A 27,944-nucleotide genomic window follows, 5' to 3' on the forward strand; every position below is an offset into this window, starting at 1 on the left:
TGCGATGCACACCTGGCTATAACCACGGGTGGGATGCGATGTCTCGTTTTTTAGACATGACATATGGCTATATTAAAACAAACTGATATATTGTGGAAATATTTCTGTATGTGTACGAAAGGAAATGGTAGTAACGACTTTTTAAGAGAGCTAAAAAAAGAATTCTTTTTGAAGAACTTTGTATTTTAACTTCTATGCTTTTGTATGAAATTTACTAGTTCAGAAGCATTGAGAGCATTAAAACGTAGTGGTACAAACAAAGTGACAGACTGTCTTGACGTTTCGTGATACTATATTATGCATAACGTACTGTAATTTGCATTTTTTATGATTGTTCATTTAAATCAGTGTTTCCCAACCTTATTTCTGCCAAGCCCCACTTCAACGCTTCAAAAATCTCCATGCCCCCATATCAAAATTGTATAGTTACCTAATTCTCAAATATAAAATGCACTACAAAGGCAATACTATTTTTAATTTAAATTTCGTAAGTAAATATATATATTACATTACATCTAAGAAGAAAATTAGTGTGATCCTTGTGCTATGCTTCGTCTTCAAATGATTTTCAAGATGACCTTTTTGCCGCCCCCAAACATTCAAATTGCCCCCCACATTGGGAATCACTGATCTAAATATTCAAAAAATAATGATGCTCCATTCAATAAAAAAATTGTTTATTAGATTTCCAATAATAATACTATATTATATTTCGTTTGTATTTCCAGAATTATGTACGGGTCAACCAGAGGTGGGACCGTGCAAAAGCTTTGTTCACAAATGGTACTACATGGGTACCATGGGAGGACCCGGAAACTGCACCATGTTCGTATGGGGAGGTTGTGGAGGCAATGCTGCCAACAGGTTCAATTCGGAAGCAGAGTGCCTGCATCATTGTATAGGAGATACGTGTAAGATTAATTAATTTAACACTAATGCGATTAATAATTCGTACGTGCGCCAGTCACAGTCTAAAATTTTAATAATTCTAGACAATCTTAATTGAATACACCAATGCACTATCATAATGATGGTTCTTCAAGCGATAACCAAATTATTTCAACGTACAGTCTTACAAATATATTATCCAAAGAACGGTAAAAATGGAACTACCATATGGACGCCATTTTAAAAACGTCATTCGAATATCAGATTCTGTCCAGTTGCGAGTCTTGATTGGGTAGTTTTCAACTGTGGCTCCCCCATCCATTCTTCAGATAAGTTTGCAGGTCTGTAGTATAAGTACTGCTCTTTCCTTTGCGTCACTAAAGAGCACGTCCAAGATTCTATTTTTATTTCCAAACTCTTTCTTTAAGCACCAAGGTGCATGGTTGTTACATCAATCCCGTGCAGCTTCGTTTCGGGACAAGGAAGTGTGGCACTAAAATCTTTTCATTCTGACACACTTACAGCGTCATGGAAGGCGGCCATGCACAAATCGCGGCTGCGTATTCATGACCGGCGTGGAGATGGGATAACTCAAATCATGCTCTTTCCTTAAGGTGACGCATCAGTGAAACGCCAAATAATTTCCAACTGTACGCGCGACGAAATTTTGTACTCGCTTCGCATTCATGGAGGGAACGTCGAGTCAGACATACGTCACTTTGCTGCGTGATAGCGACGGGCCAATTAATTCTAAAATCGTGTAAAGATGACTAAAAACGTTACCCATTTACTTTAAAAAGAAAACATGTCAATGAATATATTATTATTGTTACTAATAGAATAATAAACAGAACATAAAATGGACGTATGTTGGATTTATATGAGAAATAATATTTCGTTTGACAGGCGTCTTTTGCACCCGCGACCCGCAATCCGCACATCGCCTGGCAACGATCTTTTTAGACCGTGCCTCAACTAATGCATGGCCTTAATACAAACATTACTCACCGAGTCTTATTTACTGAGTACTTATTTCCCTATGTCTAGTGAAGGTAGCAGTGGCGTAGCTATAAATATTGGGCCCTTACACAGAAATCATGGAATCTTTCATTAAGTTTCGTTTCATTGTTTTGTTTTTTAGTTAAGTACCGATTCTATACGTAAATTATAATATTTATTAAGCCCAATTCACATGTTGTGTCCATTCATAACAGAAACCCGAAATTCTTAAAATAATAAAGCTGTAAATATGAAAAATCTTAAATTGCGTTTTCCCGAAAGTGTTCTGTTCGGCCATACTATAGTTTGGCTCTCAGGTATATATATTATAAAATAGTAATGGAAATTTGGACGAAAATGAATATTTTTTAAGGTTTGATTCAAGGAACTCAGAAATAATGGGAACTGAAATACCTAACAGGTAAGGAGAAGTAGGTAACCGATCTCGAGTAATGAATGATCCGGAATAAACTTAAACACGTGTCAAGAATACGTGATACGTCGACAACTTACTGCTCTCGGCTTATGCATTGACGCTTATTTAATATTGGTGTATTACACACACTATTGCACGTGCATAATGCGTTTTTAATTTACGTAGGACAATCACATATTCAAAACCCTGCATCAAAATGTAGTGTATTAAATTTAGCCTATCGGAATTCTATTTATTATCTGTTCTGTGGTTTGATTGTTTAGAATATCATCCTCAGCTTCCCAAAATGCAACTATCGCGTGACGAATTTATTGTTTCTTTGTAATTCTTTTTTTAAATTGGTCTAATGTAAATTAGCCAACTGTCATGTACATTAGTTTGGCTTAGCAAACTCGAGTAATTTGATTTTAAATAATTATTCTTGTAGTCGCACTTTTGTTACACTGAAGATAACATAATCTATCCCTTAAACCAGTGATGGCAAATACGTGGCACGCGTGCCCAACTTGGCACGCTGAAAGTTTTCAACGACAGCCAAAAAAAATAATTCAAAACGTTTATAGCGGGAAAATATAAAATCAAAGCGGAATCATGTATGTACGTATATTGTGGCAACACTGGACAGTTAATGTTATATGTTGAATCATGTACATTCAAAGATTAGATATAATATGTTGACAAAGGAAGATTCAGCAGGTTGTATTAATTTGCAATCAACGACATATTATCAGCCTGATATAAAAAGTCTCACAAATAATATGAAACAAAAAACCTCAAACAAAAAATTAGTGTGTTATTAAATGTTTTTATGTTTCCTTATTTTCTTTGATTTTATGTGTATCATTTTTTTTTATATATTCAATAAACAATATTATAGTTACCAATGTACCCAATTTTTTTTTATTTTAATAAATATGATTTAGATTATATCATGTGTACATTTAAACAGAAATGGCATGCGCCACGAACTCTTAAAAAAAATCAGCTTATTTTGGCATGCCGATCAAATCCTATTTGCCATCCCTGCCTAAAACCCTTCCGGTTTAGCAACCTCGATAATTATAATAATGACGAAATCGTTTACTCTGCGATACCAACAGTGACGTCCGTAAACTAAATGCCGCCCCTAGGCAGCGCCATAATGCCCCCCCCCCCCCCCCCCCCCCCCCCCAATTTTTATAATCATATACCTACAGGTAAAAAAAACAAATAAATGTCAAAAGTTAAAAATCCTCCTCCTGTAAAGTAGCATTTTGGTTAATTCGCCCTTTTTACAAAACACCGACGATATATGCCTAATGATTCTCCTCGATTTGCCGCCCTTCGAGTAACTGCCGCTCCCAAGCGACGCTCAATCTGCCTACCCCCACGGGACCTCACTAGATATCAAATAATTTCTAGATAGCATCATAAAATGAACGATTTAAAAAAAAAAGAATACGAAACACGTACAATTATTATATGGCTAATCATTTGAAAGATTGACATGAAAGGTGACCATTCAAATTAGAACACACAAGATAATCTTGTCAACAATGCATTCATAATTACCATTTGAATGGTCTGTCAGGTAACGCGCGAGGCGAGCACGACAATTAATTATCATTGAATGATTAGTCTTGCTTCTTTATCTTACTAATTTTCCTGACAGTTATGTTGTGAGTGCTTCAACTAATCTATTTACCATTGAAATCAATGAATAGCTGGTTCTAATATTATGTAAACTGGTGATTTTACTTATGCGATCATTCATTGCATACTCAAGTAGAAAGCCGATACATCACATCACAACGACTGGGGCCCGATTTCCTAACTATCGTCTGGTGCCACACGAGACAATAGTTAGGAAATCGCGGTGCTGGTCCTACTCTTTCCACCCCTCGCCTGCCATTGTTCTATAGAGTGCTCATACTGACGCGTCTGTCGTGTTCACACAGGGAAAGATTTGATTTGGATAGATGAGTTATATGATAAATAATACACTAGCATTAACACACCTTCTACAAATGTAATGCATAGATCAATGCTACATATTTTTTGGAAATCGATATTACCACCAATTTTTGTGTGAAGGATTAGTCTGACTTCGACAGCTGATGAATAACAGGAATGTATATTATTTATTAATAACACTGATAGCCATATGAAATTTGAAACGAGAAAGGGCGAATCAATTTGTCAAGCAACCTGGGATCTGATTTTGACAGCAGCTGAAAAGTGGACCACTCGTTGCTTATGCAAAAAGTTATGTTCAGGCTTTATTAATCTAAAGATGGCGTTGGATCATTGCATACGTTCAGTGACGTCGATAGGCAAAGTGCTGCCCTTATGCATACTGAAAATGCGGCGCATAGACTGTCTGCACCCACGGGACGTCACTGCACATAATGATCGCAGTTGAATTGAATGTGCGATGACTTTACTTGGGCGATGATCGCATGCGATCTTTAAATAAGATGATTATTAAATTTAGTTTACATTGGATTGTGAAGAAATGTGTAAAAAGTAGGCAATCAACAAATAAAAATGATTTCAAGTTATACTTACACATTTGTATTTTTTATAAAAATCGATGTTTTTTAAAATAGATATAAAAAATATTAAAACTATGAATTAGTCAAAAATCTAAACGCTAAAAAATTGAAAACTTAACCTAAATTTTAATAATTACAAGATAAAAAGAACTTTTTATATACCACGTTTTTAAATTTTCTGTTGAATCATATAAACTTGACAATTCTATGTATTAATAAAAACTTTTTATTGTACTTGATAGAAATATTGAATAAATATAGAACACTGAAATGTCATTTATATTGATTTTCCATAGTAACGCACGTATATATTAATAATTTAGTTGCTAGGACCCCCATAGCAGCCAACAATAATAACTTTCCATACAAAACTGAATTAACTGAAAATGAATTCAATTCTGCTTAAAAAAAGAATGCATTGTCGTCGTGTTCTGATATATTCTAAAAGTTTCAAATGTCTAGCTAGTCGGGAAGTTAGTTAAAAATCTTCAATCGTCCAATACAAATCTTGGACAAACAAGAATAGGAGCTAATAAAAATGTGGTAATAATAAATATAACCATAAAAATAATGTAATAATAACATAACCTATGTACCAAATATGTGACAAATTCACATTTTTTTTACAATAATTGTAAGTTTATCTTTGATTTAAAAAAAAATATTTTAAATGTTTTCAGATACATATTTACAGTTGAAATTGTAAATCATCAAAAAAAATCTCAAATTGCAAGCTTCATATTTTTCCGCTAGGTTCTCTGTTGGCATATAGGATCCCCTTTGTTTTCAGATACATGTGTATTAATTAATATAGTTGAAATTGTAAATTATCCAAAATGTCTCAAATTGCAAGCTTCATATTTTTCCGCTAGGTGCCTCTGGTAAGTAGGTAAAGATATTATTTTACAAAAATCTACTCTATACATAAATCCTTCATAACGTCTCTGTTCTGGCAGAACACACTAACTGGAGAATACTAGTTTTGAGTAATTTGACTTTGAAGTTGTTAAAATGTTTGAAATAATGGTCTATAATGTGAGTTTATTAAGCAATCGTTAAAAGGATGACTTTAAAGTAAAGACTGTTTATTTATTAAGAAGGTTTCCAGACGGTAAAGTTTGAAATAAGGAACATTTTGGTAATTAGTGTCTTCTGCCTGAACAGTGACGATAAGTAAGATAGCAAGTTCAAATAATAAATATTATTAAAAATTCTTGGATTACTAGCTATTTTGAAATGCATCCTCCATCTTAGAAGTCACCGCACACCATTAGATTCTATGATTGTTCCAAACCTTTAATTTAGTAATACATAATTTATTTGTTTATATTTTCTAGTTACTCTACCGCCATATTTGACGTCATCACTGGCACCATCGACGACATCCAGTTCGACTGTTCCACCAACGCTGTGGCCCCCCTCTTCCACTCTGCCGCCTGTCCCCCGGCACGAGAGAGGGAAAGAACTGACCTTTGCAGAAAATGGACGTCATAAGACATTCATGTTTGCAAAAGACAATACGTTTATTCAATTGGATGGGGACATTATTCAAACGTTTCAACTAAGGTGTGTACATAGTTTTTCCTCATATTGAAAGGAACAACACTGGATACCTAGCATCGTCTATAATATCTACAAAAACTAAATTTGCCACCTAAAATTTTATAACAATATATTATACTTACCTTCATATTAAGTACATTGAATGAGACAAGTGAATTCCTAATTGGCAACATAACACTTTTTATGGCTATCAGTATAAATGGAATTTTTTTTACTATACATGTGTATGGATGTCACGATTACTTGGCCTAATAAAATCGCACACATGATTATTTGGCAAATCTTTGGTACCGGGAATGTCCCTATATTATGTCGGTTCTAAGAGAAGCGCTACTAAAGTCTGTCCAACCTTCAGTTAAATTAAACTAGTAAAATCTATCGACATAAAATAGAACTAATGATCTCTGTCAATAATGAAGTACTCGTCACAAAAACAGTTGACATAAACTAACATTAACCGAACGTATATACATATTATATATTTATAGATTATAAGGAGTAGTCCAAGGAACATAGAATTAATGGGAACTGGAATACCTAACAGGTGTGGAATAACAGGCAACTGATCTCGAGTGTGGAATAATATGGGAAAAACACATGTCAAGAATACATCATTCTAAGCATGTCCTTCATTCTGACAACTTCTCTCGGTTTATGCACTGACGCTCATTCAATATTGGTGTATTTCAAGGTTGCAACACACACTATGATGTGTTTCATTTTCGTAGGACACTCACACATTAAAAACCCTGCTTCAAAATGTAGTGTATTGGGGTGGGGGTATAGCCTATCTGAATTCTATTTATTAATCTGTTCTTTGGAGTAGTCAATATCAAACCTTTCAATCAAGCAGTTCACAAATAATCTCTCAATAAAATAACCGTTCCTCTCATACTGTGTGTGTCAGCAAAAGACATAAAACTACCAAAATAAAAAGCCATACTATCATTAAAATAGACATGTAACAATAAACAACCATAAAAACAGTTCTGTGTTTATTAATCAAAGATGTACCCGTATAAAAGACTAAACTTAGTAGTTGGACGTAATATCATATTAAAATACAATTGAAATAATGAAGAACTACAGAACCAATCAGGTATTACAACCATAGCTTCTAGTAAATTTGTGGCATCGTACAAGAGAGAATAATATGTCATTCGAACTTGTTTCGACTGATGTCAGTACAACGACGAACAATAAAAATCAAAATAGGAATCATGCACACTCTAGTCACTAATGCATGCCATTTAAAATCACGAAAACATCCATAATAACCTCTAACTAGAACCAAACCACTGAAACCAAATCCCAGAACCAAACCTTTAACATATTGTTGTTTTTAACACATATGTTTTTAACATTACTTCGTGTTACTAGGGGGCCACTTGAAATAACTGCTATTACAAAACGAAACCCCTAGCACGAAAACGTTTCAAATTCCAAATCAGTAATCTAGCCACAAATTTAAAAACAACAATCCCCGATAAATATCACTAAATAAATATTTCGCAAACGAACACGCATTTTGACAGCGTTCCTTCACACAGGGCCGCGTACCTGAACGCCTTTCTTAGAAAATACTTGCAACCTTAAATACTTCGGGCGCATTTACCGTTCAGAGTTTCTTCCCCCTGCGCCTTCCGAGGGTGAAAGGATTTTTAGATATTTTTAAAGTATCGATACAACGTCAGAGGAGAGATAAACACCTCTCCCGTGCGCCCGTGCGGCATGATGGGCGAATGCTTGATTCCAAGCCGTACAAGTGCGTAACCGCTAATATTGTGTGAACCCAACCATGCATGCCCATAAATGACTGACATGCATAACCCCGCCAATTTAATGTGTTTTAGCACCGATCATGTGCCCTATAATAACTACAATTTATCTTAGTCATGCTGAATCAATGTATAACCTCATGTATGACTTCAATGTTTTGGATGAATAAATCCAGATCTGCGCGGAGCGTTATCAAATCAAACATCCGTGTTATCAACTTCTCCCTAATATAATGTGACTATCCCGATGCCTGTCTCTAATCCCCAAGATACCAGGACTTCGCTCAGCGCAGCACCTGAGTTCGTTGTCCTCCAGGTATTACTACACATAGCATAATATGTAATTACTCCATTTTCCATTCCAGAATATGTCGGGAAATCTCATTCAGGTTTCGGACGAGGTTACCACATGGCTTACTGGTGTACCACAATGTGAAGAATCTAGCAGGACTCAAGATGCAGCCTTACGCTCTCTACGTTATAGTAGAAAAAGGACAGCTGAAAGGTATTTTGTTTTGACTCTGTTTCTGTCAATACAAACCATATGATCCTATTAGGATCGGCCATGGTCGGGGAATTCACAAAGTTTAAGAATGTAATATTCTTTTTATCTAACATACATAATTTGAAAACATTTCTGAGAAATATATTATAACATTATAAGCAATAGAAAAAATCTATTTGTTTGAATAAAGAAAAATTAAATTAATTAAATTATTAGCAAGTTCAAGTAAGTTACAACAAAATATCTTGGAGTAATCCGTGACGTCGGTTAGTAATTAAGGTAATTTAATACCTACTTTGATTTAAAATACAAAAGCCGATTGCCAATAGTAACGCAATATAAAAAGAGCTTTTAAGAGAGTATTGTAAGAACCGCTAGTTAAAATTCGTCGCAATTAGATAAGATTCCTATAGCATAGTGGTCAATTCCCATGAGCGCGAATCTCAAGAGAAGTAGGCTCGAATCCTGCTGGTTGTTGTATTTTTCCTATTGTTTGTATATTTCTCAGAAGTGTTTCCAAATTAATTGGTTAATGTTTTACCATCTTCCATTTTGACATGAGCTGTCAAAACAGTGACCTGAGAACACTATACCATAAAGTCACAGACCAATCTTTGACTATATAAGAAAATGCCATGCTAATACCTTTTATAAAAGACATATTTTATAAAATTATATTATCTATAACAATGTCAAAGATTTTATATAATATTCTTCATTAAATATATTTTGACAAAGCTCTTATAGTGTGTTTACAGGGTCAGAAGATGTGATATCACCATCGTCAATAAAAACATAAATTTCTATATTGCCTCTCTAAGAAAAACATTCGAACAGGTTAATGATTGTTTTCATGATTTTTGATTTTGAGATTGGATCTTTTTTTTGAGCTACCTATGCAAGTATTGTAGCACATCTGAAATTTCAGATGTCTGTTTTTCTTGTTTCTGTTAATACTTACTAAAAATCATGGGATCCCGGCATTTCGATATCGATAAATACCTTGATCCTGTTTTTCAGAATACCGATATTACAATCACTAGCTATTTCCATTAGTCAATATATTATTTTTTGATCTAATGATTTCAGTTGTGCACGTATTTGGAAAGCATTTGACATCAGTGACAGTTGGGCAGGGCCTGAACCGAGACGAGTGGCATAACGTGGTGGTCAGAATCGACGTCCACGGGGCAAGGCTCATAGCCAAAGTGGATCAACAACAGGAGGAAGTCTACTTGAAAGGACTCAACCACGACACGAACTATGGAATCTCCAGCAATCTGACATCAGTTGTTTTGATTGGAGGTGAAAATAACTATGTACATACCTAATTCTTAAGACTATTCACTTATCTCGAAATGTTCTGCTTTAGTTCAACGCAAATGTAGAATATCATATTAATAATAGTTTATTAAGCCATTACTTTTTGTATACTAAATCCAAAATAATCGCAGTTTCTTATCATTATTTCTAAGCTGGAATGAATGTTCATTAAAATGATTTTTAGTCATGTTTTTGTAACTTATTAAGTGAGTATAATTATTATTACAATCAAATAGATGTCTTATAGACATAGTCCAACTTACGCAATGACATTATTAATGGACGACGCACTCAGTACAGTAGCTAGCAAGTAAATTCGCCCATAGTGACATTCGCACGTGCATAGGTAGACGTCACGCAATAACCATTATGCGATATCACGCATCGGGAATTTATAGCAATATCACCTTTATTGTAACGGCGTTAGAACAGTGTTTCTAGTATAAATGTTCGTTTGAGCGAACCTGTTCGAACCGAACCATTCGGCAGACCCGACAAAAAGTTTCGGGAATTTATAGCAATATCACCTTTATTGTAATGGCGTTAGAACAGATTATGCCATTCAGCAGACCCGACAAAAAAAGTGAGTGTCATTTTTTTTCCAGATGCTTCGTCCATATTAATGTCATTGAACTTACGCATCTGACAAAATTCTCAAAAAGAATACATTTTAACTATGTATAATAATTATTCATATACCAACAATCTAATTTCTGAGTGAATCGCTTACTATAACAAATTACAATTAGAAAAATTTCCAGATACAAATATAATACCCACAATCCAGTTGCCACGAATAACACAAATTAATTTATTATTTCATCAGTAACCACTGTCTATGAAATTACTGAGTCTGTTATCATAACATTAAAAATTAGTTTCCATACATAATTAATATTTAAAATACACTGAATTTATTCAGAAATTTTCTACCTAAACCAAATATTATGGAACAAATTGACGCAAATGACCTAGCGTTACTATATTTTGCAAATTGGTACAACGCATTGATCTCTGTCAACGGTGACAACCTAGTATAATAATTATCATCTAGTATAAAATTGTTTATCTCTGTCCAACAGGCAGTATTCGCCAGTGTCAAATCAGAAACTCAAAATGAAATAATGTAGTAGGTACTCAGATGTTATAAAGGCATTCTTTTTTTATATTTTCAGGTCTCAGTTCAGAGGAGAAACTGCATGGTGTAAAATATATAATTGAGTCATTTATCGGCTGCATAAGTGATATGGTCCTCAGCTCTGGGAAAGCAGCATCAGATTTGCTACCGATAGAGCCTCTGATTGCGACAAAACACGAAAACGTCAAAGAGGGGTGCATTAATAAGTGTCGAACGAGAGAAAACCTGTGTTTTTTTGGTTCTACCTGTATCAACCATTATAATTATTACACGTGTGACTGCTTCGGCATGAAATATGAGGGAGAACAATGTGATATGTACAGTAAGAGCCAATTTAATTACATAATTAAGTTTATATAATATTTTATGTAGTATTTATTATTGTGTTGGATATTCTGTACTAGCTAGCAGAACAAAGTTGGTTACCTTCTTATTCCACCTTTTTGAAAGAATCACAGAAACTGTCAAACACATTTAGGACTGTAAAAATATAATATTGTGGGCATACAGGCAGAAGTCACTAACTCCAAATACACAGTTCTGAGACAATCAATGTTTTGTGTTTTTATTTTTCTTAAAATGGTTGTAAAATCTTTATTTTTTGAGTTCTTCATTACTTTTATTTTTTTATATGTTCAATAATCTTAAATCGTGACTTATGCCAGTCAAGCAGCATTACTTTTTCTATATAATGATATTAAAATCTCAATTTCGTCAAAACTGGAGTTAGTGACTTCTGCCTGTACGAAAACGAACTTTTCTTTTTGCAAACATATTAGTAAGTAATTATTAGAAAAAGCAAATAGCTAAATAAAGTAACCTAATTGTTATTAATATAAACAAAAAACCATCTTTAAAGTTGGTTGAGAGATAAAAAAAATAGCTGGATTTTATAGTTAGTTTATGAATACACATATGTGATATATGATTGCAAAGTGCTTAGAGAACCAGTATCAAGAAATATATTTTAAAAAATTGAAAAAGGAGGTACTTAACCGAGTTTGAAACTAATACCCTCAATTAAAAATTTCGATGCACACCAATTATTTTAGAACTTATTGATAATTAACTGTAGCAAAATTTGTTTTCATTTAATTTCAGGTTTGGTTAATTGGTAATCGCAACATGTTAAACTGTATTTTTATGGACATGTTTATATTATGCCCAGCGTAGTGTACAGGTTATTCCTTCAGTCATCCACAGAAATTGAGGAAAAACTCTAGTCTTATTTTCTTACTCTATGATTTTCTTCCATTTCACAGGTGCTACCACATTGACTTTACGGGGTTCCAGTTTTGTATCGTACAGAGTCTACGACTGGAAAGATAGAGTACATTCCGCTATCAATAGAATCAGTATGGTTTTCAAGGTAATCGGAGGTTGCGGAGTACCAAATATGTTGTACGTTATAAAAAATATTACAAGATTACAAGATCTGCAGCCGCACTGCAAAAGTGCGGCTTCGGGTGGCCGAAAAAATAAAACGTTGTTACTGGTTTCATGTCCGCGCGAGCTCTGTCTTCTGTTGAATTTTTAAAATAAAAGCGTTGACGCGCCGCGCCTTGTTTGTGCGAGTGCAAAAATGCACTTATCTAAAAATAGACACAGAGGGTTTTGCCGCAACCAATCGGCAACGAGTTGGTCACATGACATAAATCAGCACCAAAAAATAACTGCCTTAATACATTGCGGATATGAAAACAAAATTTGAATATTAATATCAACAAAAATGATTACATTTTTGGCTTGAAAATTGCTGTCTTGTAGTCAACAATGCTCATATTTGTATGAGTCTGTCTGATAATTATTCCGGCCTCTTTAGTGTTCCATGGAATTAGATCCCATGGGGATGACACCTTTTGGCGGCGATAGTACATAATTGGCACAATGGCATTTATTCAAAGCCCGCTAAAAAGTAACATTGACCAATATGTCATTTTAAATGTTTGTATCTACACCAAAAGTTTTACTACTAGAATAATTAGTTTTAGTCATAACTTTTTTTGGGATAAATCACTTTATATTTTGTTAACCCATTATGATCAGTTGGGACTGTATATAAAGTGTTTGTATGTTGTCTATAATTTGTATGTATATGTAATGAATATTGTTTCTTTATGATTACAGACTCGATATGACAACTCAGTCCTCTTTTATGCAAGTGGAGAAACAAGTTCCCAAAAACACCATTATATCGCCATATCATTAAAAAACAATTCAGTTTATATAGAAATGGACTTTGGTGATGGACCCATAACCTGTTATATTGGCTCCCATGTCAACATGAACCATTGGAATACTCTATCTATATACCACAATAATAGAACTGTCGAAGTGATTTATGACTTAGAAAGTAGAACATTTGAAATACCGGGTCCTTCGTACCATTTGTATATTGACCCGGAGATATATATCGGCGGGGGACCAGAACTGAACCAAAAAAAAGGTCTCTTGTCCGATAACAATTTCGTTGGAAGTTTCAAGTATGTTTTTTATAATGACATTTCAATTATTTACGAATTGAAGAAGGGCAATCCGAAGGTTCATTATATTGGAGTGCTGGAGCCGGAGTTTTATGAGACTGATGTGGACGTTATTCCGATTACGTATCCGTTCGCTTCCTCGCACATCTGGTGGCCAATTAACATCACGTCGAGCTTGAATTTGACTTTTGACTTTAAATCGAGTCGCAACATGGCTGTTTTGGCATATAGCGACGTGGTCACCACTGCCGGTATGGGATATTGGGAGGTAAGCCAAAGTAATTTTATCTACATGCATAATATACTCAGTGCTTTATTGGGCATAGGCAAGGATCTGCCATGTCCCCACTTTTATTTAAAGTTTTATAACATATTTCATTTTCCCAATGAAGAAACAAGATATAATAGCAATTCTGTTTTCTGAGGAATTTCGTAAAGGATTTGGAGTGCATGTGAGTCCATTTTGAAAAAACTAACCGAAGCTTTAAATAGGCGTTAAAATACACACATTTTTGTAAAAATATTTTAGCAAAACATCAAAACAGGCCACCATTTTATTTATGCCACCGTATTGCCAAGGCATAGAATATTAATTTTTCATGGCTAGCAACTCAATTAGACTTAAAAAAATCTGGAATCACTATCGAGTGTTGTAATATATAATGTTCATATTAATATGTGAATGAAGTCTACACCATTTGTTCAACCCATTAAATCTATGCATCAGATCAAACTGTACATATTGATTGAAAAAAATAGCATTTATATTTAACCCTGATACAGAATTTGAGCCCACAACATGTGAAACAGTCCAAAGTTTTTCCATCAATTATTTGATTACCTGTCCAAAACATATTTTATTTCCAGGTAAGAGTTGTCAAAGAAGAAATTCGTTTTGAGCTGGTACCCGACAGTAAAAACAATGTGACACATCTGACATCTGTCAAATTTGATCCGAGAGGAACATGGCATACGGTGGACCTTCAATATAATAATGGAGGCATAACACTCACCGTTGATTTTAAAAATAAACACACAGAAATGTTTGGTAAATAGATTTTGTTTAGTTTATTATCTATTCCTCAAATCACAAATGTTGAGCATAATGCTAGATATCCACAAAAGAAACATACATATGAAAGGAAGTAAACAGGAGTACACAATGTGACAGATGTCGCCAATTACTGAAATGGAGATTCTCTGGACTTGATAATAATATTGTTTTCTTTTGTTTCAGCTCTTAAATTTGATCTTGCAAATAAGATTATTATTGGAAGCGGACTTAAATCTGCCAATTCTGGCCTCGTAGGATGCATGAGGGATATAAGAGTCAACGGTGTACTCATAGAGCCGAGGTGAATATTCTTATTTCTGACATTGTGATATTCAAATAGATCTGAATAATCTTAAAACTGTATACCTAGTTAAGTTTCTAATTCTAATGCCCAACATGCACCTTTGCTGTGAATTAGGAATATAATTCTTTCTATTATATGAGTTGTCAATGTAAACCGAAATACTTTGATAAAAACACAATGACATACAAAATAACATGCTTTTTCCCTCCACGGCCTTTTGTACATGTAGTCATCATTCAGAATTCTGCCAGAAGTAAAGAAAAACCTTCACATGACCCTAGTTGTGAGTGACACGCACTAGAGCATTATTTTATTGGAGAAATGTTTATAATATTTTGTAAAATACCTGGGAACCTACCTGGATGAAACATATTAAATTCGACAGGGATAACAAAAATTACTATAATTATAGTTAATTACTGGTTAAAAACAAATATTGTACATCATAAACAAATACCACGTGTTTTTTTTTACTCAATCAAGTATAAAAGGGTGAGACTGGCACCTTCTTTCTCAAACTTTAGAAATTTCGAGCAGAACTCTAGTTGTGAATCACTTCACCAGAGTGCGCAAGATTCCTAGTTAAATTACTTCTAGCATTACTTTGGTCAAGCTGCTCACCTTGTTAGTCTTACAACACTTTCCTTTGACACCCTAAACCGGGAGATTTCGGTTCTTTTAAGCCAGCTATAAAAGTAAACTGCATACATATTGTAACTGGAACTGTTTCAGTTTACACCTGAATCATGTTGTCAAAAAATCCAATAAATAAATTCGACTTGGTAAGAATTGCGCAAGCCTCTGTTACATTCATTTAATAATACCTGTGCAAGCATGCATGACCAATCATGTAAATTTAAACATTTTCATGTCGCTTCTACAGTCACGCAGTAACGCAGTAACGTTTGTAGCCAACTGAGATACTCTGGACTGGTTTGGTAGTCACCATATTTGCAACAATACAATCTTAATTATACATCACAGAGCGTAATGTACATACGCCTGATTTTTGAACTTTTTACAGATATGTGATCAAAACAGAGCGAGTTGTTGGAGAAGTGGCAATTGACAATTGCATGTTCGTGGACCCCTGCCTGAGGCCCAACACTTGTGAACACGGCGGACGGTGTTCGGTGAGAGATGATCGCATCGTCTGTGACTGCAATGGAACTGGTAATTATAAAGTATTATTACTTAAGGACAAAATAAATTGACCAAATTGCTTTCAATCATTCTTTGAAATAAAACAACTTGACCGTGACGAGTCCCTCAATTTTAAAATGTTCTAGGGTACACGGGAAAGAACTGCCACTTTGCTGAATTCCGTAAGACGTGTGAAGAGTTGGCTCTCCTGGGATACACTCAGCCTGATGTTTACCTGATTGATATTGACGGCAACGGAAGGTTTCCTCCAGCTCATGTCAAATGCGAATTCCAAACTCTTGAAGATGCCACCAAAACTATTGTCGAACATAATCTACCAAGTCAAGTGGTTTGTACACCTATTGAATTCAAGCTCAGAATTAATTATCAATTATTATACCTAAGCCTCTGCTGCCCTCAATTACCATGGAAATTATGCAAACATGTGTAATATGACTATTTTTATTCAAGTACTATTATTTATTAAAAAAAAAATTCAAGTTAGTGCAAGTGTATTAAAACTAAAATTTAAAGAAATTCTGATGCCATCCATGAATAAAAATTAGTAGCTATTGTTAATACTATCGAGACATTTTGCGAGGTAAAGTAGAACCATCAATTATTACCGACTGTCCGAGTCCATAAATCTCTGTATATTAAATAAAGCAGCTGAATGACAAAGCTGTAGCGTTTTAATATAAAAACTAATTCTTTCGACCATGTCTGATCCTAATAAGATCATATGAGCCTCCACAGAGTGGAGGTTTTGTATTAACAGATTTTGCTTTTACGAGAAATGGATGTCATCCACTTGTTCAACCTATTAGGTCCATAGTCTGACTCATACACAAATTGAAAAATAATATGTGTACTTGTCAGACCCAGGATTCAAACCTGGGACCCACGATGGTATAGGCTGAAGCTTAAGCCGCGCGGCCATCGTGTGCTGATAAAAACTAATACCTACCCAATAATAATATAGTCAATGAAGGCATCCGACGTTAACAATGTACATTAATTAAAAATTACAAAAGATGGTAAGGAGCCAAGTCAGGTTTGGTATTTAGTATAATTATATGCCTGAGGTGTTCTAAATTATGTGTTTATTAGAAATGAGGGAAGCACGGCTCAAAAATTCCAGAATAATATGTCACATCGTCATTTATGAACCCTTTAGTTGATTCCATTTACTTGGCCTCGTAAGAATCTCTGTATCTACTTGAAACCAATTATTTATGTTTTCCCTGCTACAATATTCTTGTATATGAATTTCAGGATGTCCGACCAGCAGATAGTGATTTCAGTTTCAGTATTAAGTACAGAGAATTCTCAGCTGAAATGCTTCAGGAGTTGATATCACATTCCCTGTATTGTAGTCAACATATTAAATATGACTGCTACATGGCTCCGTTGGAACTTCACAGTGCTACCTGGTTCTTGTCATCTGCCAGAAATGACACCGTCGACTATTTGGGAAATGTTAAAAGGTTTTGTTAATATTTGATTGTTAATAATAAAAAGGCGGCTCCAAACAATGTACATATTATACACATATACACATGTATAAACAAATAAAAAAACTATATTCATAATTTGGAGACGGCAAAATACCTTATTCACACTTGCATGGATTTACTGATAACAATGCATGTGTAAACACGTATTATTGTGCAAGTTGCAAGATTGCATGCATGGATCAAAAAAATTTAGAAGCTTCTAAATTTACACATGCCAGTTAGAATTTTTGAGATATCTGCGCCTGCACAGTAGAACAATAGTGGCGAGCCTGCCGGAAAAAATAACGAACTACACTGCACAAAACATTTTTGACGTTTACCAATTTTTACAACCGGTCAAATAGCATCATACAATGACAACATCGCGCCTCGCTTACGCTTGATGAATGAGATTGGCGAGACAGTCAGCATTTTTACTTGTAAACCTTTATTATCACAATAGTTTAAAATACACACTATTGGTGCCAGTAAATCCATGCGTACAAGCACTATAAGAGGTTTAGCTTACCATTTTACAAGTTTTCATTAGATACCTCTCACATTTTAAAAACATATCAATTCTGCTCTCACTGGAAATTATTGATTAGTTCTAAACATTAGATTTAACCCATATAAATTACAAAAATTAAGTTGTTTTTCCTCAAACATGTCCGATCTTATAAGATCATATGGGCCTCCACAGAGTGGAGGTTTGTATTCACAGATTTTGTTTTTACGAAAAATGGATGTTATCCATTTGCTCAACCTATTAGGTCCATATTCTGACTCATACACAATGTGAAAAACAATATGTGTACTTGCCAGACCCAGGATTCATACCTGGGACCAACGACGTTATAAGCTGACACTTAAGCCGCGTGGTTACACTGTAGAGTTGTTACAATACAACAAACGATTTCCCAATATTATAATAGTGAAACACATCAGAAATTCCCGGGCTTGCGAAAATCACATATACATTTATATGAATTGTAACCACACCGGAAATCAAACCCAGAACTCCTGGTATGAAAATCCAGTGCCTTTAACATTGGACGCAGTAGTATCCTTTTGGAAAATTAAATATCCTCACAAAAATCATTTTTTTTTCTCAAACGTCGCATTAGTTATATCAGAATGTTACATGCGTGTGGGTTAGATCAAGTTAACAGATTATGGCCAGTTTATTTATTATATTCGTTAATACTATATATATACGTTAATACTGACAAAGATCTTTTTGAGACCTCTTTGTTTATAATTTTTGTTTAATTTTTATATTTATTACATTTTGTTTTGTTTTGTTTATGATTATTAAATTAATGAAAATAATTCCAGGGGTTCTTGTCCATGCGGTGTTAACAGGACATGTATTGAAGAATCATTGTCATGCAACTGCGACATCAGTGAAAATAAATGGCACTCGGATGAAGGTTACTACATTCAGCCACAGAGCCTGGGGATCATTGAAATGGTGTTCTTGCAGCAAAAAGATTTGGATGAAAATGCTCTCGGACGAATTACATTGGGACCATTGGAGTGTGTTGAAACAAGTAAGTTACCGAATAAGACCACGTTCAATTTTGTCAGTGGTGATTAATACTTTTTCTACAATAGACAATATTATTGTGTTGATTCTGTGTGCGTCATTTTATTAAGTGTAAGGTAAGTAGCAACAGCTATCCAAATTATACTATATCAATGACATATGTGCAGTATCAGAAGAGAATCGAAGGTAGTGCTCAGGAAAAATGGTGATAGACAGAGTGAGTCTAGTGATAGATAAATTGAATATTCCAGCATTATTTTATATCACCATGCTCAGCATCCTTAATCCCACAATCCAGCATCCTCAAGTAGTAGATTCCAACCTCAGCAATCCTCCGCTGACATGTAACAAACATGAATATCAATCCACCTAGCATCAGTGCTGGCACCGTCAACCTATGAAAGACTCAAACCTCCAACTCTTCTTCGCCCTTTATAACTTTCGTAGAACACCTGCTAGCTAACTGTTATTCATCATCAAGACCAGCGCCAATTGCTATCGAAATCGTATGTCATGATATAGTGTCATGATTAGCCATTAATTATTAAATAAACCTACATACTTTATCACATTATACATTATAAGCTACTTATATCAATTTGATTTTTATTAATGAGGATAGAGGGTAATTTTATATGTTAAATACTTAATAGATATCACTATTTTTTTGAAATGTAAGATTGATTCGACAATGTAATTAATTTATCTCGGGGTTATTTTAATTCATCCCCAGTATGCGTATACTAATGATAATGCATTCGAGTCCTGTGTTGAACGAGATTTGTACCACGGCAACGGGATTGGACTGGATGAGCAACGGGTTGAGATGTATGAAATAAATTAAGTATTTAATTTAATCATGTGACGAATATTATTTGCAATATGTAATAAAAATATGATACGTGTATTTTTGATATGATAGATATGTTGGGGATGGTCCCTATGAACCCCAAGAGTAGAGCCATCCCTGGTATGATGATTTGATTCTCGTACAATTTATAATATTTTTAATTGTATCTAAATACCCCACTCTTCTTTTGTAAACAGCTAACACATTCTCACTTTGACTTTCTTTTATAATATAGTCATACCTGTTCAACAAACATCACGTTTCATCAACACAATATACGCAGTCATCTATAGACTCCAATCCATCTGCCTCATTTACTCTTTGTTAAGATAGATACTTTTGATAAATATATTTACTATGTTTCTATCATTACTTTTCAGATACCCAGCAGTACGTGGTGACATTCACAACTTCCCAATCGTACATAGAGGTACCAGGCTGGATAAAGGGTGACATTGCATTCAGTTTCAGAACCACTGGCACCAGTGCCATCTTGTTATTTCAACCGCCAATCAGACCAAACTATCCCTCGTTCATGGTCGCACTTACAAGCGGTAAGAATTTTCTATAATCTCTTTTCACCAATGTCAGTGTCTTCCACACTTCCAACATGCTAATACACTTTCAGTGATAAAAAAATTACCAACACTCCTCATATGTTGCCAGAAAATAAAAATAGTAAAACACTTCGCACAACATAAAATTACAAAAACTTGGCTGCAATGATTGTTATCTTATTTCAGATTACCAACTGACGTTCAATTTTACATTAAACACGGGAACTACTAGAGAAATGGTGATCAATTCGAAACGGAAACTGAATGGAGGAGAATGGCATAAGATATGGATCGATTACAATTTCTATCATGTGAGATTCATGATTAACACCGAGTACCAGATGGTCGATCTTTTGCTGGAGGAGGAGTTTGGACCTTTCGAAGGATCCATGTTTATTGGTGGAGCAACAGCGTAAGTTTCTTATGTTCATTTTCAAAAATATATTATTAGTATCAAATACATTTCTTACAGTCCGATAACAAGAAATCGGCTAAAACAGGCTAGATAAAAGTCACTATAGTCGCATATAGAAGACTTCTCAGTGAAGTACCTATCATGGCAGCAACGCGCGCACGGCAGGCGTGTTTAAATAATGTATCGGCTCTCTATTAAGATGCGACTCCTTTTCTTCTTCGCAATAAACCAAAAGTTTACTAATAATAATTCTAACATCACTACTGATCATTTTAGACATTTTTTACGAACAATAGTGGCAAACCTGCCGGCAAAAAAATGAACTACACCGCGCGGAGAGACTCATTTTGAGGTTAACCGATTTTTACGACCTGTCAAATAGTACCATAAAATGACAATATCGCGTCTCACTTACTCTTGAAGAATGAGATTGGAGAGACAGTCAGCACTTTTACGTGTAAACAGTTATTGTCACGATAGTTTAAAATATTTACTATTGCTGCAAATAAATCCATGCACGTAATCCAGGCGCTATAAAATCTTAATGATTAATCCTTGGTACAACAATAATTATGAAATATAATCAATACTTACATAAATTATAAAAATATTATATTTGTCTCAAAGTTCCATAGATGTTAAGAGAAAAAGATATGTCATGTTTATGCAGTTATATGAATACCCCAACAAGTAAATTAGTTTGTACTTCATCTCACTTAGTTATTAATCATTCTTTTTAACATTTTCAGTGACCTTCTGAAGAAATCTGCTGTAAAACAAGGTCTAATCGGATGCTTCAGAGGCTTAGTGGTGAATGGAGAAATTCTGGATATTTACAGCTATATGTCAGTCCACCTTTCAGAGATCATAAAAGACTGCAAACCTTCCTGTGTACCGAATCCTTGCCAAAACAAAGCCGTGTGCAAGGAATTGTGGTCTACGTTTCAATGCATCTGTCAGAATCCTTGGGCTCATTTAGGCACACATTGCGAAATAAGTTAGTTTTTTTTTTATTATTTTTATCATTGAACAGTCATTTTACATCTAATTGTATAAGTACTATTAGAAATTTCTAAAGAATCGAAAGAGTATGTATATTATATAATGTATATATATTATCTTGGATATGCAAGTCATTCAGTATAAAGGGATTTTTAATTTCTTCGTATACTTACCCATATGTCTGAAATCACCTCTTTCTTGCCAATCAACTTCTATGTAGACAGTGTAAATACTAAAGATGTTTACCCTTCATCCAGAAATCACAGAAACAAGTTCCTGTTTGACATGTTATTAAGTATCATTTTTATATGGAAGAAAGACACAACAAGCAGGATAATTCTGAGAGTTTATCTGAAAATTAGTGCAGTATTCCCAGACCTCAAAATTGTAAACTAACTATCCCCTTCAACGCCCCACCACTCGTCATATCTATAATTACACTATTACTAATGGGGCTCTGCCCCCTGGCCGTCTTCAGAGGCAGAACGTCCCATTAGTCCATTGCAGTGGTCCATACCAGTCCTTGACTACACGTGCAAAACGGCAACACTCATTAATGTACTCCTTACGTTTCATTATCTCAAAAAGTGGATCAGCCACACCCATGTTTTTTTTATATTTCTATAAAGAAACACCGATAGTGTCATTAAAAAAAAGTTAGTTTTTTAACATTGTCACCGTTTTAGCACCTATGTACCAAATTTCAAGTCTCTGGGTATCTATACGGAGTGTAGGTGAAAATTGAGCGTATAGACGTGACACAAATTCGAGACAGGAAAGTGTTTCAGATTTAAGCTTATTTTTTTAAATTATAGAGTAGAATTACTACTATTACTTACTACTTCACCCTGTTACGCTCCAGCGTTGGGGCATAGAGCAAGCACAAGTTTGCGCCACTTCCCTCGGTCCAATGCCAACTCACGCGCCTCCCGCCATGTCAGACTTGCAGCGCGTGGGTCGGTTTTATAGCACCGTTACAGGGTGAGGGAGGGCTGGCCACGGCGACGGAATCCTTGAGGCTGTGCCACAAAGGTATGAAGTTTTGCACTCTCTGGCGGCACCCGGCCATGTGTAACGCCTTTTCATGATCAAGGGCTGCCGTGTCTGCTCACGAACTCGAGTATTTGTAAGAGTAGAATTAGATGAATTAATAATTTCATTGATTATTCTTTTTTTTAGATATAAATACAAAAGCTCTGACATTCATCACTGCCGATTCATATTTAAGGAAAAATTACCTGTCGTCGAACACAACCGTGGAAGAGAAGATTCGTCTCAAGAAGATGATGTTTGAGAATCTTTTAGTCAATCTGCGTACCTACGACAGTGATGCCCTTGTGCTGTATGCCAATGATCACCTGAACAACTTCTTCCATCTGTACATAGCGCAGGGAAACAGAATCGTTTATCTGTTCAACCACGGCAATGAAATAGTCAACCTGTCGGTCGGCTACGACAATTTAAACAAGGGAGACAGCATTCAATTGGCAATAGTCCGAGATGAGAATTCGACAACTCTACATGTCAACGAAAAGAATGCAACCATACAAAAAACTGCTCTTCTCTTGACGGAGTATTCTAATAAGCCTTGGATGAATCCGGAAGCAGGCAAGATTTTATTTTATTATCTACTACTAATACAACATCCATCCCATCCTGCCTTGTGTACCGACAACTGATCTTAATTAGGAATATTCCAAAGCGCAAGTTAGACTACATTTTAATTTAAGTGCACTTCGCCATCCAAAATCCATGCTCTTATATCGATAGAAACTCTTCAATAGTTACCATTACTGTTGCGTTTTAATTGTTTTCTTAATTCTCTTTTATAGAAGTATTACGTCCTCAGCGGCCACCGTCACCGCCTGCAGACTATTTCCAAGTGAATCTTGGTGGAATCGACAGCCACTCGTTAGCGGCTCATGCCGGGGCGGAAGAAGGAACCAAAGGTTATGTGGGCTGCGTCAGGGGACTCAAGATCGGTGGTCATGTCATTGATCTACCTCTGAAAGCCCAACAAAATATTGATCAAGGTATGGTCTGTAAATTTGCCTGCATCAAAACTATTGAAATTAATTACTGATCAAAAAAAAAAGAAACAAAAGTATGTCACATCCAAAAGTGTGCCATGTACACAATGTCAATTTTTTTTCACCAAAAAATAATGTTATTTTACTACCTAATCGCGAATCTTAGCGACCTTTGATGCGTGTCGAAGTACGGCTAACAATATGTTGACTACGTATATTCGCCTCGGTGAAGGGGAGCATTAGGATTTTAATATTTTTATCACTTCATCTGCAGATCTCACTGGTGTCTTGCCACACTGCAACATGAAGTGTGACCTAGAGCCTTGTAAAAATGGAGGTATTTGTACAGAGGACTTCAGCCGACAAGAAAGTTCATGTGATTGCGAGCATACCAGTTATTTTGGAGAGTTTTGTATGGAAGAGAAGGGTGCAGACTTCAGTGGGGAGAGTGTCTTGCAAAGGAAATTTGTTTTGGAAGGACCCGTGGAAAAAGTTAGATGTTTTTTTTATCATACTTTATAAAATATTAATTTTAGTTACCTACCAACTGATACATCGAAGTGGGTAAGATTCTGCGTGGCTGGTACTTTAAAGTCCTCAATATTTATTATTATTATGAAAACATTGTCATTAGGGGCATTTATTATAAAGATCGGAAAATTAATGAGTGAAAACACTGGAGACATTGTCAGTAAAATTACACGTGGTTAAGGTAGAGGCGATGTGGTTCACTCACTGACCAGCACTTTATATCACTGATATTAAAGGATTGCAATTTCTTAAAACTCGTTATTTTAGACGTGTTTCTCTAGGTTATTATTAAGCAGTATATTTTTTAACTTTTTTGAGGATATTTAGCGCGTGAATGTAACGTTTGGTAGGGCCACTATGCTAGGCGACGTGACTCTTCGATACGGGGATGATTTTTCAACTGATTTTTATTTTAAAATATCTAAATCTCCTAAGGGTGAGGGGTTTTCACAAGCAGAAGGTGCAGGGGGGTAAACTTCAAGCATGTAGAGCATCCTCCACGTAACCTTGCCCATTGTACACAGTGACAAGGATTTGTGTGTATACACAACCGTATAATTGTATTAGTAAAAGCCAGGCACTTGATTGGCTTACTCACGTACTCCGTATAATTATTGTATTAGTAAATTCCAAGCACTTGATTGATTTACTCACGTTTTAATTCAAAAAAATCTATTCCAAATGGCAAGGTTAGGTGGAGGATAACTCTACATCGGCAATGTAACGGTATATTTTTGTCATCTCTGTTGCTCCGTCGAACGCTGCGATTTTAGATTAGATTTTCGATATTGAATTAGAGACATTTTTTTGGGAAGGGTATATTTTGTATTACTAATAATTTATTTTTTTATTCATTTTTACAGGTGAAGGTGCAGTTGGCATTTTCAAGCAACGATCTCAGACAAAAAAGCACCGTATTATTGTTACTGCAAACAGAAAATCAGTGAGTTTTTCCGATTATGTTTTGTAAAATTCATTTATTTAAAGAAAACGTTATCACCGGCCTTCTTCGCGCTTAGGCGGAGATGGCAAACCATGATAATGTCATGGCCAAAGAAGCGTGGGTGGAGACAGAAACGCACGGTGTATGCTGTTGAGGCTGGTTTATTTTATCGTTGTTGCAGGGTATTGTCGTTAGGCGGTGGGTTGGTAATGGCGATTTGGCGGGCTGCAGACATGGTGTCGCGGGCTGGGCTGCTGATGCTTGTTGCTTGAGATGCTGCTGGCTAGTCGGCGTCCGAGGCGAGAGAGTCAGGGCTTGTGGCTTGCCGATGCGGTCTTTTTGGCGGGAGATGCTGGCTGGGCTGGAGATGCTTTTAGCTTTGCGTCTGAAGCGAGAGAACAGATGCTGACTGTTCGGCGTCCGATGCGAGAGAGAGCTTTTCGCGCGCGTCCATGTCCAACTATCAGATTGGCGGCGTCATGTTCGTCTGTCGGTCGGGAACCTCCCTGTTTTACCGACGGATTGACTAGTGACGACGCGAGCGGCCGTTTTCGACGGACTGCGTCTGTGTTTTGCCGGGAGCGTGGACGAATTTGAAGTTCGTATTTTCAGTGGAGGTAGGCTCCGCTCGGCCGGGGGTTGCGAGAGCCGCGAAGAGTGGACGTAGGCTGTGGTGTTATGGGAAAGTTGATGGTTCGGTCCGTTCTTTGAGGTGGGCTCCTGTGGAGGACTTCCATCTGGTATCAACGTCTTACTAAAAAGAAAAACCCTTATTAAATTCGTTAATTTAGATGGGGAAACCTCCCATATAAATGGACTTCTACTTTTACAGCATTTACAGCAACATTTATTCTGTTTAAATTTTATAACAATAAAGAATAACTAATATTACTCAATCTTTTCAGACGCAGTTATTATTTATTAGTGGCCATCACTCCAGAAGGCTATTTGAAGTTTGAAGAAGATCGAGAAGGATCTGCGTTTGGTGCTGAAATCAAGGATCGCAATTTCTTGAATGGTAGGTAATACAAACAAAATTAATTATCACTTACACAACTAAATTTAAATGACACAACCTGACAAGATGATGATAATGACTGCAACAATATATTCCGGCCACAAAGCCCATCCAAATATGTACAAAACATATTATCTAAATCCTTGTTATAATTATTATTATTATAATCATTATTAAGAACTTTATTCTGGCATCTATAATTATTTACAAATGTGTCTCATGTAAAATAACAGAATAATATTACCTAAAGTCCCCCTATTATGTTGGTACCTAATCCCATCACCTTTCTTTACCACTATCAAGAAAAATGTTTTGCATAACTAGGTATATGGAAGTATTATTTCCAAAATTAATAAGTAATGAAGTCATCCAATTGACCAGAATGCCTTCTGAAACTTTCCAATAAATCCAAAAATGCTCCCCATTATTTTATGGAACCACTACAATATATTATAATAATATTATAATTTAATTATGCAGGTATATAATACCTATGTAATGTATGTAATTAAATTAATAACTATTTTTTTTCAGAGAGTAATTCTCATTCATTTGTTTTGTTCTTCTGTCATCAACTTTCGTTTAGCTTACATTTCTTAGTTTTTTGGAAAATGTAAAATTACCTATCTTACCTATAACTTCATATACCACTATTACTTTTGGAGATTCAATTGAAAGTAGTTAGAAATATTAATTAATTAATTATAACATTTTTACAACATGATTTATAAAATATATAATATATTATTAGATCTATAAAATATAACAACATGATCCATAAAAATATAACTACCACTGTAAATTTATAATCCTAATTTCTAATGCAGGTGCTCGTCATTCTCTCTACTACACTCGAAATGGATCGGAAGCATCGCTCTTGATCGACAGAAGTGAGATCCAATTGTTGGCTGTGCCCATACAGAACCTTATTTCCGCACCGGATCTTGGCTCCAATGAGGTTCAGATCGGTGGCCTCAACACCACCGACGCCCGCTTTGCCATTTATAAAGGATACAGTGGATGTGTCTCCAGTACGTTTACCGTTATTATGACATTAAAATAAATTAAATATCGACCGTGTTTAGAAAAAAGGGCGTAACCCTCACAGAACAAATTTTACAGGAGGGGCAAAAACGTTTTTTGAATGATTTTAGTTTAATATTTTTAAAAAATAGGCACTGACATTGGGTGCATGATGATTGATGACTTGGTGTAATATATTTTCGATCTAATAATAATTAAAGAAGTTATTACAGAAAAATCACTAAAATTGAGGTAAAATGCTTTCTTCCTTAAATTAAAACTTAATTAATCTCAATTAAAACCTGAATTTAGATAATAATTCGGCATTTGCGGCTTACGTCCTTTTTATAGAACGTGTATTTAGTTGTATACATTGTTAATA

General features: G+C 35.2%; 1 protein-coding gene across 2 annotated transcripts in view; it reads left to right on the plus strand.

Annotated features, from left to right (window-relative positions):
- axo (axotactin) overlaps positions 1-27,944 on the plus strand; it is a 94,456-nt gene that overhangs the window by 51,793 nt on the left and 14,719 nt on the right. For both annotated transcript variants that reach the window (XM_085959561.1, XM_085959558.1), the window contains 22 exons: positions 729-911; positions 6,195-6,423; positions 8,564-8,703; positions 9,793-10,008; positions 11,202-11,486; positions 12,427-12,533; positions 13,292-13,915; positions 14,515-14,695; positions 14,885-15,002; positions 16,030-16,178; positions 16,295-16,497; positions 17,424-17,635; positions 18,983-19,197; positions 20,424-20,597; positions 20,787-21,012; positions 21,765-22,012; positions 23,197-23,625; positions 23,850-24,050; positions 24,322-24,539; positions 25,442-25,521; positions 26,427-26,539; positions 27,367-27,570. In XM_085959561.1, coding sequence (XP_085815687.1) covers positions 729-911; positions 6,195-6,423; positions 8,564-8,703; positions 9,793-10,008; positions 11,202-11,486; positions 12,427-12,533; positions 13,292-13,915; positions 14,515-14,695; positions 14,885-15,002; positions 16,030-16,178; positions 16,295-16,497; positions 17,424-17,635; positions 18,983-19,197; positions 20,424-20,597; positions 20,787-21,012; positions 21,765-22,012; positions 23,197-23,625; positions 23,850-24,050; positions 24,322-24,539; positions 25,442-25,521; positions 26,427-26,539; positions 27,367-27,570 — 4,755 coding nt within the window. The remainder of the gene's footprint in view (positions 1-728; positions 912-6,194; positions 6,424-8,563; positions 8,704-9,792; positions 10,009-11,201; positions 11,487-12,426; positions 12,534-13,291; positions 13,916-14,514; positions 14,696-14,884; positions 15,003-16,029; positions 16,179-16,294; positions 16,498-17,423; positions 17,636-18,982; positions 19,198-20,423; positions 20,598-20,786; positions 21,013-21,764; positions 22,013-23,196; positions 23,626-23,849; positions 24,051-24,321; positions 24,540-25,441; positions 25,522-26,426; positions 26,540-27,366; positions 27,571-27,944) is intronic.

Source organism: Rhyacophila brunnea, unplaced genomic scaffold (genome assembly GCF_057557595.1).
Source record: "Rhyacophila brunnea isolate RB1 unplaced genomic scaffold, BYU_Rbru_1.0 scaffold_9, whole genome shotgun sequence".
NCBI classification, from domain to species: Eukaryota; Metazoa; Arthropoda; class Insecta; order Trichoptera; family Rhyacophilidae; genus Rhyacophila; species Rhyacophila brunnea.